At 23.9% G+C, this 21,721-nt stretch overlaps 6 protein-coding genes across 6 annotated transcripts; 4 read left to right on the top strand and 2 right to left on the bottom strand. All coding sequences in view use genetic code 6, as the record gives it.

Moving 5' to 3' along the window:
* Positions 1 to 862: 862 nt before the first annotated feature.
* On the top strand, positions 863 to 2,497 carry TTHERM_00561260 (von willebrand factor type A (VWA) domain was originally protein; the record flags this gene model as incomplete). The annotated part of the gene is made up of 1 exon (XM_001010180.3): positions 863 to 2,497. The coding sequence occupies one exon, from the start codon at positions 863 to 865 to the stop codon at positions 2,495 to 2,497; it is 1,635 nt and encodes a 544-aa protein (XP_001010180.1).
* A 919-nt stretch (positions 2,498 to 3,416) lies between these two features.
* TTHERM_00561250 (von willebrand factor type A (VWA) domain was originally protein) lies at positions 3,417 to 4,952 on the top strand (the record flags this gene model as incomplete). The annotated part of the gene is made up of 1 exon (XM_001010179.1): positions 3,417 to 4,952. One exon carries the CDS (start codon positions 3,417 to 3,419, stop codon positions 4,950 to 4,952), a length of 1,536 nt encoding a protein of 511 aa, XP_001010179.1.
* Positions 4,953 to 6,068: 1,116 nt separating this feature from the next.
* Positions 6,069 to 7,712, top strand: TTHERM_00561240 (von willebrand factor type A (vWA) domain was originally protein; the record flags this gene model as incomplete). The annotated part of the gene is made up of 1 exon (XM_001010178.1): positions 6,069 to 7,712. The coding sequence occupies one exon, from the start codon at positions 6,069 to 6,071 to the stop codon at positions 7,710 to 7,712; it is 1,644 nt and encodes a 547-aa protein (XP_001010178.1).
* Positions 7,713 to 8,487: 775 nt separating this feature from the next.
* Positions 8,488 to 11,067, bottom strand: TTHERM_00561230 (hypothetical protein; the record flags this gene model as incomplete). The annotated part of the gene is made up of 1 exon (XM_001010177.3): positions 8,488 to 11,067. The coding sequence occupies one exon, from the start codon at positions 11,065 to 11,067 to the stop codon at positions 8,488 to 8,490; it is 2,580 nt and encodes an 859-aa protein (XP_001010177.2).
* Positions 11,068 to 12,510: 1,443 nt separating this feature from the next.
* Positions 12,511 to 15,228, bottom strand: TTHERM_00561220 (protein kinase; the record flags this gene model as incomplete). Its single annotated transcript, XM_001010176.2, has 12 exons — positions 12,511 to 12,555; positions 12,610 to 12,812; positions 12,904 to 13,008; positions 13,103 to 13,163; positions 13,225 to 13,492; positions 13,556 to 13,722; positions 14,256 to 14,453; positions 14,515 to 14,647; positions 14,703 to 14,834; positions 14,896 to 14,963; positions 15,026 to 15,114; positions 15,177 to 15,228. The coding sequence occupies 12 exons, from the start codon at positions 15,226 to 15,228 to the stop codon at positions 12,511 to 12,513; spliced, it is 1,521 nt and encodes a 506-aa protein (XP_001010176.2).
* A 1,816-nt stretch (positions 15,229 to 17,044) lies between these two features.
* TTHERM_00561210 (hypothetical protein) lies at positions 17,045 to 21,193 on the top strand (the record flags this gene model as incomplete). The annotated part of the gene is made up of 1 exon (XM_001010175.1): positions 17,045 to 21,193. One exon carries the CDS (start codon positions 17,045 to 17,047, stop codon positions 21,191 to 21,193), a length of 4,149 nt encoding a protein of 1,382 aa, XP_001010175.1.
* Between the last annotated feature and the right edge of the window lie 528 nt (positions 21,194 to 21,721).

Genomic DNA, 21,721 nt, shown 5'->3' with positions numbered 1-21,721 from the left:
TTTATATTGTTAAAATGCATTTTATATAATACTTAAAAACAAAACTACTTCATTATTTTAATTAATACTTCTAAAAAATAATTTATTTATTTTTAATTTATTGTAAAATTAATTTTTGCTGTTTTTAAATTTTATTTTTTTAATTTAAAACATATTAAAAAAATATACAAATTTTATATAAAAAATATTAAAAGTAAAAATATTTGAATAATAATTAGTCATTTAATATCAATGATATTATATTTATTTTTAATAGTTTTGCTTTTTATTTAGTTTAATTATTTTTATTTTAGTTTTTATAATACAAAAAATCTTTTTAATAATTAATAAATTTATATTATATTTTATAAATTAAAAATAAAATTTTAATTTTAACTTGTAATTTATTTTCTGCTCTTTAATGAAAATTAAAGCTCATAAGTTTATATTTTAGGATGTTTATCAAAAATGAACAAATTTATCTTCAACTAATGAATTCTTTACATAAAAATACAAATTTACTTATAATAATTATTTTTGTCTATTTTATATAATTTTAGAAGTTTTAACACTTATAAAAAGTGATTTCAATAATCTTTGATATAAAACGTCTATTTCTTCAAAAATTTTAAGTTCATTATAGAAACATTTTTCATTTAAAAATTCTAAGTAAAAATTTATAAGAAATATTGACTATTATTTTTTGCGTCTCTATTAAATTTAATGGCCAAACAAATTTATCAGAAATTTTGTTGTCTCTAAGAAAAAGATATCTTCATATACAAAATCTTTATAGATTGTTTGAACATAAAAAATTACAAATTAAAAAAATTACAATTCAAAAAACAAAAATTTCTAGCAATAACCAAACTAATATAAAAAAATGGGAAACAAATCTAGTTCTTCTACATCAAACCAAAATTATAACTCTCAACATTATTACAATTAGCCATAGCTAAATTAAGAAAACCAAGTTTCAGAGCCTACAAAGATTAATAATGATGATGAACCTATTGATTAAAACTTCAAAAAGTTAGGCGATGGTAAAAATAAATAGAAGTACAATCTTGAAAAAGGATTGAGTTTGGATGTTAAGACTTTGCATAAACACTTTTAGTTCAGCTCTTTAACTAATTAATCTATTCCTGTAATGGTTTCAGTTAAAACTCTTGATAAAACTGAAGATGCTCCTAAGGGAGATCAAGAAGCTGTTAAATAAGAAAGTCTTGAAAATAGACCTAACCTTGATCTTATTTGTGTCATTGATAACTCTGGATCTATGTCTGGTGAAAAGATTCAAAATGTCAAAAAGACTCTTGAATATTTGCTTGAGCTTTTGGGAGATAACGATAGACTTTGTTTGATTTTGTTTAATTCGTATTCCACTAGACTTTGCCATTTAATGAAGACAAATAATTCTAACAAGCCAGCTTTCAAAGAAATTATCAACAAAATCTAAGCAACTGGAGGTACTGACATTAACAGTGGCATGGAATTAGCTTTTAGAGTATTGAAAGAGCGTAAATATCAAAATCCTGTTAGTTCAATATTCCTTTTATCTGATGGGTAAGATGGAAGTGCTGATTTAAGAGTCAGATAGAGCTTAGAAAGACATCTTCCATAAGAATGCTTCACTATTCACTCTTTCGGATTTGGTTCTGACCATGACGGTCCTTTGATGAACAAGATTTGTAGCTTAAAGGATGGTAACTTCTACTATGTAGAAAAAATTAATTAAGTTGATGAATTCTTCGTTGATGCTCTTGGTGGACTTTTCTCAGTTGTTGCATAAGAAATAGTTATAGATGTAGAACTATTTCTTCATTCATAATATAAGAAATTCTTTTAAAATGCTACTGTCTCTAAAACATATGGAGATATGTGGAGTGTAATTAAGAAAGATACTTCTTATCGTATATAAATAAACTAGTTATTGAGTGGAGTCTCAAAAGATTTTATTTTTGAAATTACTTTCCCTGCTAATAAAGTAGAAAAACTTGAAGACTTTGAAAGAAATGCAGAAATTGTAAAAGCAACTGTGTCTGCCATTCCAGTTGATCCCATATATACAACAAAGGTAGTTAAAGATAATAATTTAGTTTTGACACTATTTACTTAGAACGAAAAAGTTGCTGAGGACTCTGAAATTAATGATAGTGTTGAGTTAAATTACTTACGTGTTAAAGCCTCTGAAGCTATGGACTAAGCCATGAAAGAAGCTGAATAACAAAAATATGAATCTGGTTAATAAATTCTTCAATCTATGATTGAACGTTTTGATAAGTCACATCCTAAAAATAAAGAAAAGCTTTAAATCATTAAAAAGGATTTGGAAGAATGTCAATAAAATGCTAAGCCTAGGGTCTATGAGCACGAAGGTAAATTCAAAATGCTTAAGAACATGAATGCAAATCTAAAATAACAATCAAGAGCAGTTGAATAATGTGACATGTATTAAAATTGTGCATAAAAAGAAATGGTTTCTTAAGCAAAAGCTAAAAAGGGATCATTCTGGTGAAAGAATAAAATAAAAAACCAAACAGAAATATAAAAAAATAAAAACTATTCTTATTAAAATTGATACTTTATATTGTTAAAATGCATTTTATATAATACTTAAAAACAAAATTACTTTATTATTTTAATTAGGATTTCTAAAAAATAATTAATTTAACTTCAATTTATTGAAAGATTAACATATTTTGTTAAAAAATATAAACTTTTAAATTAACCAATTTTAATATTAAAAAGATTTAAAAAATAAAAATATTTGAATAATAATTAAAATTTAAAATATATCCAAATTCAAGCATTTAATCAATTACAATCATATAATATTTATTTTTTATAATTATGTTTTTTATTTAGTTTAGCTTTTTTTAAGCTATAATAACATAACAAATCTTTTTAATTATTATTAAATTTATTTTAGATAGATTAAAATAAAATTTTAATTTGTATTTTATTTTTTGTAATTAAATGAAAATTAAAGCTTAGAAATTTATAATTTAGAATGTTTATCAAAAATGAGCAAGCTTAGCTTCAACTTGTGAATTCTTTAGATAAAAATACAAATTTACTTATAATTATTTTTGTCTATTTTATATAATTTTAGAAGAGTATTTAACACTAATAAAAGTGCTTTTAATAATCTTTAATATAAATCTATTTTATCAAAAATTTTAAATTAATGTTTTTTCATTCTTATTATAGACACATTTTTCATTTAAAAGTTCTACATAAAAATTTATTAGATTCTTATTATTTGTGTCTCTATTAAATTTTATGATCAAACAAATTTATCAGAAATTCTATTTTCTCTAAGAATAAGATTGCTTCAAAAATAAAATCTTTATAAATTGTGTGAAAATAAAAAATAAAAATTAAAAAAATTACAATTCAAACAAACATTTCTTGCACTAAACTAATAAAATAAAATGGGAAGCATTTTAAGTTCTGATGAACCTATTGATTAAAACTTCAAAAATGTGGGCGATGGTAAAAATAAATAGAAATACAATCTTGATAAAGGATTGAGTTTGGATGTTAAGACTTTGCATAAGCACTTCTAATTCAGTTCATCAACTAATTAATCTATTCCTATTATGGTTTCAGTTAAAACTCTTGATAAAACTGAAGATGCTCCTAAAGGAAATTAAGAAGCTGTTAAATAAGATATTCTTGAAAATAGACCTAACCTTGATCTTATTTGTGTTATAGATAACTCTGGATCTATGGAAGGTGAAAAGATTCAAAACGTCAAAAAGACCCTTGAATACTTGCTTGAGCTTTTGGGAGATAATGATAGATTGTGTTTGATTTTATTCAATTCCAAAGCTACTAAACTTTGCCATTTAATGAGGACAAACAATTCAAACAAACCAGCTTTCAAAGAAATTATCAACAAAATTGAAGCAAATGGTGGTACTGACATTAATAGTGGCATGGAATTAGCTTTTAGAGTATTGAAAGATCGTAAATATCATAATCCTGTTAGTTCTGTATTCCTTTTATCTGATGGGTAAGATGGAAGCGCTGATTTAAAAGTCAGATAGAGCTTAGAAAGACATCTTCCTTAAGAATGTTTCACTATTCACTCTTTCGGATTTGGTTCTGACCATGACGGTCCTTTGATGAACAAGATTTGTAGCTTAAAGGATGGTAACTTCTACTATGTAGAAAAAATTAATTAAGTTGATGAATTCTTCGTTGATGCTCTTGGTGGACTTTTCTCAGTTGTTGCATAAGAAATTGTTATAGATGTAGAATTATCACTTCATTCATAATATAAGAAATTCTTTTAGAATGCTACTGTCTCTAAAACATATGGAGATATGTGGAGTGTAATTAAGAAAGATACTTCTTATCGTATATAAATAAACTAGTTATTGAGTGGAGTCTCAAAAGATTTTATTTTTGAAATTACTTTCCCTGCTAATAAAGTAGAAAAACTTGAAGACTTTGAAAGAAATGCAGAAATAGTTAAAGTAACAGTTTCCGCTATCCCAATTGATCCCACATATACAACAAAGGTAGTTAAAGATAATAATTTAGTTTTGACACTATTTACTGAGAATGAAAAAGTTGCTGAGGACTCTGAAATTAATGATAGTGTTGAGTTAAATTACTTACGTGTTAAAGCCTCTGAAGCTATGGACTAAGCCATGAAAGAAGCTTAATAATAAAAGTATGAATCCGGTTAACAAATTCTTCAATCTATGATTGAACGTTTTGATAAGTCACATCCTAAAAATAAAGAAAAGCTTTAACTCATTAAAAAGGATTTAGAAGAATGTTAATAAAATGCTAAGCCTAGGGTCTTTGAGCATGAAGGTAAATTCAAAATGCTTAAGAACATGAATGCAAATCTAAAATAATAATCAAGAGCAGTTGAAAAATGTGACATGTATTAAAATTGTTTATAATAAGAAATGGTTTCTAGAGCAAAAGCTAAAAAGGGATCATTCTGGTGAAAGGATAGAATTAAAAACTAAACTTATATTTTAATAAATTTAAATTATTTGTATTCTTATTAAAAACAATTTTATAATGATACATTAAATTTTATATAGCATACTACTTTATAATTATAATTAATTTTTCTAAATAATAATCTACTTATTTTAAATTTATTTAAATATTAACATGTTGCCTTTAGATTTATTTATTTTTTAAATTAAAAGCTATTAAAAAAAATAAACTTTTAAATATTCTAATTTTTAAATAAAAAAATAAATTTTAAATAATAAAAATATTCGAATAATAACTTAAATTTAAATTATATCATAATTCACGCATTTATAATTAAAAACTATTACTCAATCAATATTAATCTTATTATATTTATTTTTTAATAATTTGATTTTTTATTGTTTATAAATTTATTTTAGATAGATAAAAATATAATTTAAATTTTAAATAGTATTTTATATTTAATGAATGGTAAAGATAAGGGGTTTATACTTTAGGATGTTTATCAAATAGAAGAAGTTTAACTTCTACTTATGAATTCTTTATATCTGTTTTATATAATATTAGTAAATAGTCTTTATCAGCTGATAAATAAAAAGTGCTTACTATAATTTTAATATAAAACTTCTTTTCTTTATATATTTATTCATAATATAGAAATATTTTTCATTTAATAATTATAATCTAAGAATTTATAAGAAATGTTGATAAGTATAAATTTAATTTATAAATTATAAAATACAAACAAACTAACAATATTTTTTTTTTCTATTTTTATATTATTGTAGAATGTTTTTGTATTAGGATTCAACAGTGTTTACATATCTTATTTAATATAATGATAAAAATTTTTCAAAATTATAAATTAAATTTGTATAAAAGAAGTATTTATTTGTTTAATTTAAAAACTCTGCCAAAAATATTATAAAAAAATATAGAAACAAATTATTTGTATTATTATAAAATTTTATGGTCAAAAAAATTTGTTAAAAATTAAATTATTTCTTAGAAAAAGATATCTTTCTTTTACTAAATTTTATATAAATAGTAAATATAAAAATTAAAAATTAAAAAATTGTAAATCAAACAAATATTTCTAGCAATCACTAAACTAATAAATGGGAAACAACAAATCAAGCTCTTCTCGATCAAAAAAAAATCAAAACTTTGAAAAAAAGTAAGTTTAATCCTAAATTTTAGACGAAGATTTCCTAGATTACAAACCAGTTGTAGATATTTTAGATGATGATGAACCTATTGAATATAACTTCTAAAAGATGGGTGTAGGTTAAAATAAATAAAAGTATAATCTAGACAAAGGATTAAGTTTGGATGTTAAGACTTTACATAAACACTTTTAGTTTAACTCTTCTGCTAGTTAATCTATTCCAGTTATGGTCTCAGTCAAAACTCTTGATAAAACTGAAGATTCTCCAAAGACAGATTTAGAAGCAGCTAAATAAGATAGACTTGAAAATAGACCCAACCTTGATCTTGTTTGTGTTATCGACAGATCTGGATCTATGTCTGGTAATAAGATTGAAAATGTTAAAAAGACTCTTGAGTACTTGCTAGAGCTTCTAGGAGAAAACGATAGATTATGCTTAATTGCATTCGATTCATGTGTCTCTCGACGCTGCCATTTAATGAAGACAAATAGTTCTAACAAACCTAATTTAATTAAAATTATCAACGAAATTCACTGTCATGGTGGAACTAACATTAACAGTGGTATGGAATTAGCTTTTAGAGTATTGAAAGAACGTAAATATTATAATCCTGTTAGTTCTATATTCCTTTTGTCTGATGGGTAAGATGGAGGAGCTGATTTAAGGGTTAGATAGAGTTTAGAAAAGCATCTATCGTAAGAATGTTTTACTATTCACTCTTTCGGATTTGGTTCTGACCATGATGGTCCTTTGATGAACAAGATTTGTAGCTTAAAGGATGGTAACTTCTATTATGTAGAAAAAATAAATTAAGTTGATGAATTTTTTGTTGACGCTCTTGGTGGACTTTTCTCAGTTATTGCACAAGAAATTATTATAGATGTAGAACTATTACTTCATTCATAATATAAAAAATTCTTTTAGAATGCTAATGTTTCTAAAATATATGGAGATATGTGGAGTGTAATTAAATAAGATACTTAATATCGTGTCTAAATTAATTAATTATTGAGTGGAATTTCAAAAGATTTTATTTTTGAAATTACTATTCCTGCTAATAATGTTGAAAGACTTGAAGACTTTGAAAGAAATGCAGAAATAGTAAAAGCAACGGTTTCTGCTATTCCAGTTGATCCCACTTATACAACAAAGGTAGTTAAAGATAATAATTTAGTTTTGACACTATTTACTTAGAATGAAAAAGTAGCCTAGGACTCAGAAATTAATGATAGTGTAGAGTTAAATTACTTACGTGTAAAGGCCTCTGAAGCCATGGACTAAGCTATGAAAGAAGCTGAATAGTAAAAGTATGAATCTGGTTAACAAATTCTTCAATCTATGATTGAACGTTTTGATAAGTCACATCCTAAAAATAAAGAAAAGCTTTAGCTCATCAAAAAGGATTTAGAAGAATGTCAATAAAATGCTAAGCCTGGAGTTTATGAAAGTGAAGGTAAATTCAAAATGCTTATGAACATGAATGCAAATCTTAAGCAATAATCAAGAGCAATTGAAAAATGTGACATGTATTAAAATTGTTTATAATAAGAAATGGTTTCTAAAGTAAAAGCAAAAAAAGGACTATTTTAGTGAAAAAATAAGTAGCGAAATAAAAAATTAATAAAATTTATTTGTGTTCACAATTCTAGTGACTGAGATTTTTATTTTCTATAAATATAATAATTGTATTTATTATCATATAAAATTTCTTCTGCTAAAATAAGTTTTTATAAAATTATATTTTTGACTAAAAAAAACTTAATATTCGTTAAATAAATTTCCTTTTTAGCAATAAAATTGGATAAATGTAAAAATTTGACTTTTAACATTAGTTAATGTTGTTAATCAAAATAAAAGTTAATATTTAAAAATTTTTCTCTAACAACTTAATATCTTTATTTTTATCTATCTTTATTAATAAGTGGATTCGGAAAAATAATAAATACAAATATATAAATAGTAAATATTTCAATAAAATTACAATAATTTAGAAATAATGAATCAATAATTAAATGAATTGATAGATATATTCAAATATGTAAGCTAGCTAACTATTTTTTTAGTTCAGTTTAATTTAGTATAAATATTTATTATAGAAATGGTGGTTGTGTTTAGTTTTTTCTTTTATAATAATTTTTAGTATTTTTAGTTAGTATTCTTGATAGATTTAATCAAATACATTTCTTTTTTGTTGTTATTTTTAGTCTAATTAAAAACTTTTAAAATTTTTATAGACCTACTTTTTCTTTTATTACTTTGAAGAAGCACGAATAAGTTGTCTATGTCATGGAAAATTTTGTTGTGATTAGTAGTTTCAGTATATTATAGTTTTAAGTTTTTGATAGGCTAATTAATTAACATGATCCTTTCAAATAATTAACTTCTTTTTTTCATCCCTTTTTCTTTGTTTTATTAGAGGATTGACTAATTTAAGCTCGTCTTTTGTAATTTGATCATCTACCTTTTTGAGGTTTTGCTAATCTTATCCTTTTTTAGCAAATACTGAGTATTTTTTTAACTTATCTCTTTTGATTTCTTGTCTTTCCTGCACTCCTCCATTAACATTATTATTGGCAGATTAGAAACTAACAGCAGCTCCTTGCTTATTTGCTTATTCTCTATGTCTTTTAGTTTCTTCTACATCTGTGAACTTTCCTGATATCAACTCTAATGTTTTTGAATCCATCAAAAATACATTAATTCTTTGTTGAACTTTTTACAATAAATGCTTGTATGGATTTTCTTTTACTACATCTTCTTCTGCTTTGAATTTTTAGAAGTCGTGGATTCCTTGTATTTTATCGCAAGCGATTCTATTATTTACAGGTGAAGGATCACGCTTTTTTTCTTAATGATTATTTGGTGAATGGAGAATATCTAGACGGTTCATAAGAACTTGCTAATATCCTTTATTATGGGCTAAGGGAAGGATAGGAGTAATGCCATTTTCTTCTAATTCACTCTATCTCTAAACTGCATCAATATTATTTTAGAATTTCTCTAAACTGAGCTTTCTAGTCTCTCTTCTTGCTCTTTTACGAATTGGAGGATGCTCTATTCCTATAGCAGTAGTTAAGGGTGTATTAGAAGGTGATCCAATTGACTCATTTTAAGGCTATTCTTGTATAACTTATTGCTATATTTAAACTATGTTTTAAGGTACCTATTAAAGACCTAAATTAAGTATGCTATTGCTAGTTGAGGAAGTGAATGTTAAAGGATTCTAATTCTATTTGTTTTCAGGAGAAGCATTATTAAAATTGCCATTAGAGCTATTATCAGTGTAATTATTATGATTAGGAGGGCTATTTTCTATTAATACAGACTCCGTTTTAATTGAATTCATCTAAGGTTTGTCTCTGATACGATCAGTCATACTTTATCCTTCAAATCTCTTGCTACTTAAGTTGTTGGTCAAGCCTTTGCTAGCAGAGCTACTGTAACCATTTTAAGATGAACCAACAGAAGATAAAAGATGAGAATTGTAGTTTCCATAATTAGTTGATGAAGTTATATACTATGGTGAGCCAGTTAAATTTTTACTTGTACTAAGCAAATTTCCAATAGAATTTTAATTAATTTTGCTCAAATCAACACGAGTTGAGGTTGAAGACATAACGCTTGGATTGCTTTACAAATTATTTCTTGATTAAAAGCTATTTTCTTTGATATCAATCTAAAGCGATTTTTGAGCTTTCATATGAGCCTATGGTACTTTTGTAGAAGAAACTAGCTTTTCAAGCTACGAAGGTGATTTCTTGCTACTAACTTAGAGGTTTGAAATGTTTGAAACTGAAATATGATTTTTATTTTTTAATCTAGAAGCTGATGTGGCTTAATTTCGAGAAGAGGTTTTTGATAAATAAATGCCATTTTGATTACTGCTATTTAATTAGGGTGAACGCAGTCTTTCATCGACTGCATAGTTGTTACTTGAAGAATTATTATTATTTGGGTTAGAACCTGCTGCTGCTGCATTATGAGCGTTGGTTTGGTTAGATGAAAAATTAAGATTGCTTGAGTTATTAGCAGAATTGATAGAGATACTATGAATTCTATTGGATCCTACTGCTTAATTTTGGTTAGCTGAAGATATACCGATTGAGCTAATATTCTGCAATGTCTATTGAATTTGCTTAACATTTTAACTAGGATTGTTTGAAGAGCCTCCATTTAAATAATTATTATTTCCTAAAGAACTTTAATTGCTAGTGTTATGTGAAGATTTTCCAGCTTGGGTTGTGCTAATATTAGTTTAAGTTTGAGCAGAGCTCTAAATTTTGCTAGGTGAACCACTTATCGAATTCATAGATATTTAATTGCTATAATTAAAATGTGGTTGTGACTAAGCTCCTAAATATGTTTAAGGAGGAGGTGATAATAAATTTTATTGGGTAGAACTATTTCCATTTTACTGCTAAATTTATGGCTAGCTAGTTTACTAAAGTGATTGAACGTTAATTATTGAATTTTTTGTTTTCTTTTATTCTTGTTCTTTATTTTCATTAAGTATTTTAGATGTGTTAAAGGAGTATTACTTCTAAAAAGTATTTGGTGGGCTCACTGTGCTAAGAGAAATTAAACTTGGCACTGTAATCGAAGGTTCTTATTTTTTTAAAGTTAAGACTGGTGTTTATGTTACAGATTATTGATTAGATTAAGGTTGTGACACAGTTGATTACTAATCCCCTAAATCACCTAAGTTGAATGTTGCCACTTTTACAATAGGCTAAGGCTTAACTAATTTTAAAGAGTTGGCATAAGAAAAACACTTACAGGGCGAAAGATCTGGAGAGGTAAGCAGTTCTTTGAATTTAAACCATTCTGTTTTTGAATAATTTTTGAGAGGTTCATCCATAATTTCGAGGATCTTCTCAAAATAAATTGTGAGAGACTCAATTATAAAAAATAAATCTGTATCACTATTCCTTTTTTGTGTAGCTGACATTTAATTTTAAATTATTTTATTTTATTGTTTAAGATGAAGATTTTTAGTCTTGAAATCAACCAGAAATGAACAAGATTTTCCTATTAAAGTCTTTCTGTCACTCTTTACTCTCTTTAATTTGCTTTTTTGCTTGCTTTGTTCTTTCCTTTGACGTGCTTTATCTTGCTTTTGTTGATTGGCTTGTTTTCCTTCTAAGTTAGAATGCTTTTAAAATTTATTATTTTCTTTTTTTATTAAATATCAGTGAAATTCTTTTTTTTTGTTTTTTCTGGCTATTTTGTTAATTTAATTTCGCTTTAGTTAATTGATTTCATCTAATTTAATTGATTGCTTGTATACATACATACAGACATGCCTGATTTCTTTATCAAGATAACATTATTCAATACATTCATGATAAAATTTAGATATTAAAAGATTTTTGAATTGATGATAACCAGGTTCGCAAATATATAAATTAATTCAATGAATGATTGATTGATCTTTGATAAAAAGTTTTTGAAATTGACTGACTTTAAGAGAGTCCAATCATCGAGAGGATGATTTGATTTGAACTTAATTTAGTTGAAATACAAACTTAAATAAACCGACTAATCTATTTGTGATTTTATATTTAAAATTACTTCATAAGCCATTTTAAAATTAGTTTTTGATAATCTTAATAATCTTAATTTATAGTCTATGAAAAGTAGCTATTATATAAAATATTCAAGCTTAGCTAAAAATCAATCAATTTAGTGGTTGCGCAATCAAAAATATTAAGACATAATTAAAAAAGTTATTGATTGGATATTAATACTTCAAATATTTAAATCAAATTATTAATTTATGATCATTTATACAAATTTTTATAAATAAAAAAAGTAAATTCAAAATAATTATGAAAAAAATTCATTAAGATTTTGCTGCTTTATAATTTCTTTTATGCTTGCGTTTTTTTTATTTTTCATTAATTTATGTAAACTATTAATTTAGAAAGGAGATTATTTTAATATCTGCATAAATAATATATATTCTTTAATTATATTATGTTTGCTTGAAAGATAATACACTTATTAATCATTCTATATCAATTCTGATTAAATTCGAAAAATCATAACGAAGGTTATGTTTAAAAAATGTGATTTTCATAATTAAGAAAGTAATAAATAATTAAGTATTTCTTCTCATAATTTTAATTTAGTTTAATAGAATTTTATCACAAAAAAATAGACAATAGTCACTGACTGTAAAACTTTTTGATAGATTAATTTAATCATTTTACACTGGAAATATCAAAAAGAAAAATATCTTCTATTTTTCTCATAGCAACAAACAAATAGATAAATTTACTCAAGCATGTATACATACATAAATACATACAAACCTATGCGATTAAATTTTACTACAGCAAAATTAATGGGAATTTATTTTTGACTGATAATTACATTAAAAAATATTAATTCATTCAGTTATTTGAAGTCCTTCAAAGAAATCTATGTAATTGATCTTATTTTATTAAAAATTCAATAAAGATCTTAAAAAATAAAAAATAAAGCTTACTTTGCCTTAGTTGTTGTCATTAATAAAGCCTAAAATTTATTCTACAGAAACTTCACCCAAAGGTAAATTTCCATTCTAAAGTAAATATGTAAATTCTTCTAAATTTACAATACCACTTCCATCCTAATCAAGTTATTTAAATGATTATAATATCATATTCTTATTCTTGATTGAAAACTATTCTGCAAAAGCATGAATGAATTCTAAAATAATAAAATTTGTGAATTTAATTAATTTTGATTTTGTATGTTAATTAAAAATAAAAACTTAATTTCTATAATAAATAAAAAATACCTTCTTAGCTTACTTCTCCAGAATTATCTTCATCCATCTTCTAAAAAATATCTTTCAATTCTTCTTCACTAAATTTGTTAGCTCCCGACTAAAATCTAGCCATACCTTAGAAATAATTAATTTTATTTCAATAATTTTTAAATAATCTATAAGATAAATAAGTCAAGCGATTTTTTTTAATAAAATAGGAATTTTATACCTGTTAATAGCTCATCTAAAGAAAGTTGTCCATTTCCATTTTCATCGATTGCAGTAAAAACCTTAAAAACAAGTATTTAAAAATTCATATTAATAATCAAATTAAATTAAATTAGGATTTACAGCCTGAAGTTTATCAATGTAATGCTAAGGAATTTTACCAACAAGAGACATTAGCATTCTCCTTTTTAAATTTTCCTCTTGAACTAATTTCATTCTTTGCTCTTCTTCTTCTTGAAGCCTTCTCAATCTCTCCTTTTCTTCCTCCATTCTTCTCATTTCTTCTTCAAGTCTTCTTCTCTCTTCTTCCAGCCTTCTCCTCTCATCTTCTTCTTATTATCTTTTCAATGCATTAAGCCTCTATTCTTCTTCATAATCAACTTCATCAATACTTTTTTTTTGTTTGTTAAAAATTTTTCTTAGATTAAAAATAAATAAATAAATAAAATAATACAATTGTGAGTAAAATTTTTTAAGATTCGCAAAAGTCTTCTCAGTCAATGATTAATCGAAAATAGGAGAGTTGTCTGACTAAATTATCCACTCGTGATCTAAGCACTATTTTATACTGATTCGCTTTCTTTCATTTTTAGTAAGCAGTTTCGATAGCAAGTCTTTAAGCTTTTGTTGATTATAATAAAGTATGGTTTAAGATAAAATTAATGAGTAAAATATTTTAATTTAATTTTAAAGCTTTTTTAATATGCAAATTTTATTTTTTATTTGATAATTAGTTCAGCTGAATGAAATAGATTATTAAAAAAATCAATAAATACAGCTTGCTCCAAAGTTTTTATTAACATAACAAAAAAAAAATAATTTAATTAATTGATATTTATTAAATGATTTTCTAAATTAAATTTATAAATTTAAAAACAAGTTCTAAATTCCAAGTGAAAAATAATAATTTATTTGCAATAATATCAATTAAATTATAAACAATTTAACTTTATCAAAAAAATTTAATCACTTTTTAGATATTTATGAAAATAGTTGAAAAAATAACATAATTAATCAAGTTAACAAATTAGAAATTATTTATTTATTTTTTATCTTAATGCAAAAACTATTTATGTGTTTCATTCTTTCATTTTTATTATATTATGAATTTAATATTTTTGAATAAAAAAATGAAATTAAAAATTCTTTGTTACTTCCACACTGCAATTATGGAAACACTACTTAGTGAATGTAAATATACCCTTTTTTATTTGGTCTAAAGATTTTTGAGGATCTAAGCTTTAAAAGGGATGCTAACCAGAAAATAGAATGTACAAAAATACCCCAACATTCCAACTATTGCTCACTTCAATATTTCTTCCTTCAAGCTATTCTGGGGCTAAGAAAGGTAACTTTAATTTTTTAATTTAAAAAAAAGTTAATTTATCTAAAAAATTCTAAGCTCTAATTTACCTCTTGAATTTATGGTAATTATGATTCAGATTATTTCTTATCTTTGCTTTATAAATTAATTCCTAAATCAATCAGCTTAATAGAGTTATCATCATTTTTATATTTTAGCAATATTTTTGACGATTTTATATTCCTAATAAATTATTTATTTAAGTTGTTTAGCATTTAAATTGCTGTAAATATTATACTAATGTATAATTGCTTTTTAATGGCTGTGTAGTAATGCAGAACATATTTATTAAACTATTTTAGCACATTGCCTTTCATTATAGTTCTACTTCTTGGCTACAAATTCTAGCACCGATCCTCCTTAGCAGTACCTTTTTAATTAATAAATTAATTATAATTAAATGAATGAACCAATAAAACATTTAATTATACTCTTCAACAATATGAAATTTATCTATACTTTCGTAAACTTAGAATACCTTTAGTATATTTGGATGATCCTACATTTAAAAATTTTTTGATTAGCAATTAGCATTTCTTAACTTTGAAATCAAAATATTACAATTTTAAGAACTACTCCTATATCTGAATAGAATTAGCTAATGTTACTAATGTGTTTTTTTTATACTTCCTTTAAAATAAACTTTTCTCCTTTATATTTAAAAAATAATTTTTTTTAGCATTTCTACTTCACAATAAGGCAATTAATATACTTGAAATTTTGTGTTCTACTAATGATATTTATCCTGATGAAGAAACCTTCATTACTTTTTTTACTTCATATTGCTACTCGACGCTTTCTAATAAGCATATTATTAGTAATTTTATTAATATAGATCAATTTACAAGTCAAAATAAAAGATGGCTTAGAGATATTAATTGATTATTTCTTCATTTTAATTAATTCTACTTTGTTTTTTTGTTTTGTTTTAGTAAGTCTAAAAATCAAAAGAATTTCAATATAAATAGTAAATTTTTTAATTATGATCCAATTAATCAATTTATATAGTTAATATTAGATGAGCTAACAAATCGAAAAAGGCTTTATTCAATTATTCATACACAAATTAAAGCCAATATCATAATTAAAACCTAAATAAAGTCCATTAATTATAATTTTTAGTTCCTATTTATAATTAATTCTATAATAAATTTATTTTTCGAAATAAAAAACATCTACTTGATTACTCATTACAAGTAATATATTTTTAAAATAGCATATTGCCATAAAAATATGGAAAAATTGCAAATTATTCTAATAAAAAAAATTAAATGTATATCATGCTTAAAAATTTATTTTAATATTGCAAGTGCAACTATAGTGTTTTCAGGAAAGTTGGAAACTGATTGTATAAGATGAATATTTTTTAAAATAAATATTATAACATGAAAATACTATGAATAAGCTTTAATTTGGTATATGTAAATATATTTTATCTTTTAATTTCCTTTATATTTAATAATAAAAATAATAAATATTATATGGTTTATTTAGTATTTTTTTATGTTTAAAAAATAAATAATAATAAATTAAGTTTATTTTTAAATAAAAAAAAGTTAGAAATATAAAATTTAAAAACCCGCCTATTATATTTTTTATTAGGTTTTAATAGGAAGATTAAAATCATCTTTGATAGAATTTTATTTGTAAATGTATTACTGAGTCCACTTCAGTTTACATTTAATACTTAAAATATTGATTTTTTCGAAAGATTATTAAAATAGATAACCTTATCAGAAAGAGAATAGGAAGACATAATAAAAGAAAAAATTAAACATAGAAATGTAGTAACAGACTAAAACCATATTTATGTAAGCAAAAAGTTAAAATATAATACATTAAGAAATTCAAATTCATATATAATTGTTATTTAAATATTTTAAAATAATTAAGTTGAATAAATTTCTTGTGAATATTTTTTTTATATTTTTTTAGATATATTTCTGATAAAAAATTTTTTCTTTAAAAAAATATATGTGTCAAATTACTTTAACTTAATAAGTAAATTAACTAAATTACGATGTTTTCCGAAGATTAATTAAAATTGATAACCTTACCAGATAGAAAATAGGAAGATATTTGAACAAACAAAAATAGAAAATAGAATCAAAATAATATACTATTAGCATATTTATGTAAGTATTTTTAAAATAATATATAAAGATGTTAGAATTGAGATAACATTTTTAATTAACTATTTAAATAAATTAAATATAGCAAAGTATTGATATTATTTAATACATTTTTTATATAATTGATTATTTATTCTTTCAATAAAAGCTTATGTATAAAATTAAAATTTAGGATAGTGCTTATATGCTAACATAATAGGTATTATATTAATTTAGCCTTAATTAATAATCCTCACAATAAATAACAAAATATTTGGTTTTGATAGAAGATTTTTTTATTATTAAATTTATAGATTTCAGTATCTGCAAGAATGTAAAGTTTCTCAACCTTTAAAAGTGTATTAAGGAATTTACAGATTCTTAAAGGTTTATTTGAACCTTAAATTGATTAACAAAACTAAAAATAAAATAAAAATAATTAAATCAGAAAATAAGTTAGAACTAAAATATGACAAATAAAAATAAAAACACTAAATTTTAGGTTTTATTGTTGTTATTATTATCATTCAACATAATAAAATCTCAAACAATAAACCTGTAGAAGATAGTAAATTTACAATCAAATGAAAGATACATTCAAAGCTTGTCTGATTTTGTGAAAGAACCAGCGTATGAACTAGATTTGGTTCCATCAGCATCCTCTAGTCTACTGCAGCCTTATAGCTTACTATCTACAGATAAGAATTCTCCTCCATTGTTAGATATAGCTACATTTAACTAAGGAGTATCAACCAAGTATATTATTGGAATACAATAAGTTATTCAGCAAGATAAAATTTAGCTCTCATTAGTCTACCAGTAATTGAGTATAGATAAAGAATGCTCTTGTATAAAATAAAAAACATTTAATCCATAGCCTTTAGATGAAGTTTAAGCTAGCTCTGATTAGCTGAAATTATATGGGAGTTTTTATTCAAGTACTGCAGGTTTTATATCATACATGGCAGGAAATGTTTACAAATCATACAACTTCTAAATTAATAGTCAGGGAGAAGCAACTTTTAAATATCTCAGTGGTGTCTCATTATATGATCATGTTGCAATCTTAGGACCTCAAAACTCTATATACATAATTTAAATAGCAAACAATTACTACCAGCTACTTAAATTTGATGAATCTTTTAATTAAAAATTTGTTAAGGAAACATATGAAGATTGTCAAGCTGAAATACATTTGATTGATACTGGAAGGAATTTCTTTAATTATTGTTATTCTATCAAAGGCTCTTACATAAAAACAGTTTCGATAGATTTTACAGTAGAAAATTTTTAATTTACTTAGATTGATTTGAATATGGATTAAGTAGTCACACCTTAGCTTTAAAGAATTGGAAACTAAATCTTCATTGGTCTTACAGATTAATTGAACAAAAAATTTACTATTTTGACATTAAATTCAAATCAAAGCATCATTGACTAACAGTTAAGTTTATAATCATAGGTTACAATAGATTTAACTCCTCTATTTATAGTAAAGTTCATCTCAACAAATTTACTAATGTTCTACCCAAGTAGCGTTCTCCACTATAGTAGTAACATGATCTACTTATATGATTTGAACAACTAAGTTTTAATCTATGAGAACTATGTCTGTGAATTTAATCTCTACATAAATAAAGTAGAAAATCTAGGAAATCAAATTATGATATATCTTTATGATAAAATAGGAAATTATTAAAGTACTCTTGCAGCTGAAATAAATAACCCCTCCTTAATTATTCAAACCTAAACTTCAACTACAGAACCTATAACTTTGAATATAAAGACTATTTCTACTACTACTTACCAAGTGTAAATTAATGTTAATATAGTTTAACAAAATACAATTTTATTTACTCAAAGCTTAGTAAGTTTACAAAATACAATCGAAAGCATTCAAACTCAAAATTTGTACACTATTCCTATTGAGGACTTTGTTGTAGGCTCAGACTTAGATTTAACTGTAACAGTAGATCAATCTAAAGGAGCTATCTTAAATCCTAAGATCGTTAAGTATTTACAAATACAAGGTAATGATTAAAATGTTATTGATTAATCTTGCTTATCCTACTAAACAGATGGGTATTTTTCATCTATGTTCCTGTGTCCTGTTTATTTCCCTTAATAAGGGTAAGTTTATTATTTACGTGCAGTTATTCCAGGCTGTTAAGGATAAACAGGTTAATAAAAAGGAGATTTTGTAAGTTATAGAAGTAAAAACGTCTTTAAATATCCTTTGGAGTATATAGACAACTATGGTTCTTTCAATTTAAAAATAGTCCCACCTACTTCTGAGATTTACATTTACATACCTTATATTGATTTCTCCTAAGGTATAGGAGGATAATTTAAATATAATAAGATACAAGTTTTATGCTCAGAAATCAATTTCACATTTGCTTCAGATCCTGCTTACAATATTCTGTTTACTCTATGTGGTAAAACTGTTACATAGACTATTTTTAGATTTAGTTCAAGTGATGAATTGATTCAAGAAGTTAGTACTTATAATCTAGATATTGACTCTTCATAGCTGACTAATCTCATTTGCATTTAAGGCACACTTTTTATGTATAATAGCATAAATATTATCGCCTATGACTATATAAACCCAGGTTTTATCGGTTAGATTAGCATTCCAGCAATTGCTTAAGGAAAGAAATAATAAGTTACTCTTTTTAAATCTTCCTTTTTGATAACCGTCCTTGATGATCCACTAACAACAATTGCTTAATTCTCATATAACAACTTTAAAACAAATGATCCTACTTTTATGAGAAATTTATAAATTGATGAAAAACATCATGTAAATAGTTAAGCAGTTATCATTCCAAAAAGATAGTCAGAATAAGAATTTGCTTATATCTTATCGACTAAGCCAAATACCTATTATATGTATAGGATAAACAGTAAGTTGTGGTCTAACTAACTCTATGCTACTTTTACATTTGATTCTAAACAAACTGTAATAAGCTCATATCTCTTGTATATGATCAATCCTCAGTAATATACTTTTATCCTTGAAGAGGCTAGTGTTTTATATTAATTAGGAATAACTTCTGATGATTTCAATTCTAATTTATCCCAAAATGCTCTAATAAATCTTTAGATTTCCTAATAAAACCATGTGGTTAAATCATAGAATCTGAAGAGTGTAAATTCTGAATAAAGAATCATTTAAAGCTTATAATCAGAAACAAGCTCTCTAAATATTAACTATATAATAAATAGAAATGCTAGCGCCTAGTATGGTGTTGTTAATAACTAAGCAAGTACTTTGTAGCAAATTAGAACCTAAATCTAAGACTCTAACTTCTAAGTTGGTTAAATTTTCTCATTCTATGACTGGTAAGTGTTTAATAGTTGCATTCTTGGGTGGTAAAATGAAGACTCCTATTCTAAAGTTATTTAGAGAATATAAACCTAACAAGAAGGTGTAGATAAATAAGTGTTTACTATTTTATACAAATTTTAAGCGACTATATATAAAGAGAGTATTCAAAGTTTCTTTTTGATTTAAGGATAATTTCAAGGATGTGTAGTTTTAGATGACATGGGTTCTTTATAAACTAATGATAACTTGAACTATTAATTCAATTTATATGTTATCTGTGAGAAGTAGATCAGTCAGTACTAAATACACTATTCAGTAGATTAGCAAACCAACAAAATTATAACTTCTTCAGTTTCTACCCAAGGTACTTATACAATAACTTCTTAAGGAGGATGGAGTGTTTTGTCATTTAAAAGAATAATAAGTGCTAATAATTAGTTAATTTTATACTCAAATTCATTTTTAGAAAATATTTGCGAAGTTATTTTAGATAGCTAAACTCAATAAGCTTAATATAATTGGTTATATGGGTTTTATTATGAAGCTAGCATTAACATAGTATAAATATATGATACCTAATTGACGATATACCCCAATGGTTTAATTTAAACTTTATTAAGATCAAAAAAACAATTGGCAGCTTACAACATTGCTACTCTTTTGTAGTAATACAATTTTATTGTTTCAGGAAATGATCAAATTTCATAAGTAGATCAATATGAAGATACCAAATTTAGAATAGCATTTAAAAATTCATTTGTATATGATATAACATTTAATGTAGATGCTATTGGATAGTTGAAAATATCATCTGTGACTTAATATTATTACTAAGATGCATTCTCTAACTATATTTCAGGTTTTATAGGTACAAAATACACTTTATTGTTTGGGGAAAATAATTAAAAAATATTCACAATTGCTTTATACTCTAATTCAAACAAAAAACAAAATATCTATTTAATTGAGTCAACAATATAGATTTAAAGTGGATATATCAACAACTCCCCTTCAAGTATTATAGAATTTAATCCCAACAAAATATAAATTAATGATGTTACTGGAAAATTTATTATCTTAAATGTTGAGGATGCACTAGGTATATAAATGATCTAAAGTGAAAATTCATTGTCTTAAAAAGCAAATACGTCAATTCAACCTTTAGGATAAAACAACCCAGATAATTCTATAACCTTTTTATTAACAGCAGGAACTAAATCCTCAGCATCAATACAACTCTTTAATTTAATAAGCATTATTAATATCATAATATTTTTATTTTGAATTTATAACTTAAACTAATGAATGATAATTATTATATATATATATTTAAATTAGTGTTGATTCATAATGAAATTTTTTGTATCCACCTATATTTGATTTAAAAAAATTATAAAAATTTATTATAAAATTTGATATATAAATCATCCGATATATTGCCTTCAGCACTATTATAATAAATTTACCTACATATATATCAATAAATTTTTTTATAAGTATTATTTTAAATAAAAATTATTTCAAATTTTTTTAGTATAAAAAATACATTGCTAAATTGAAATTAAATTATAATACATTTTAAAATTATAATGATGAAATTTTTCTCTTTACTTTTTTTATAAATGTTTTATCAAAAAATCAAATAATGATTGATTTTCTTTTTAAAATATTTTTTATTTCCAAAACACTAGTTAATTTTTGTATCGATAGTTATTTTTGTTATAGAATAAATTAGTTTTTTCTTTTCTTTTCTATAGGATAACATTAAAAAAAATAAATGGTTAAATAAGATAAGAAAAAAAAGTAAAGCAG

This window comes from Tetrahymena thermophila (genome assembly GCF_000189635.1).
Source record: "Tetrahymena thermophila SB210 genomic scaffold scf_8254763, whole genome shotgun sequence".
NCBI classification, from domain to species: domain Eukaryota; phylum Ciliophora; class Oligohymenophorea; order Hymenostomatida; family Tetrahymenidae; genus Tetrahymena; species Tetrahymena thermophila.
Note: the sequence above shows the minus strand (reverse complement) of the source record. Positions and strands in the feature narration are given on the sequence as shown.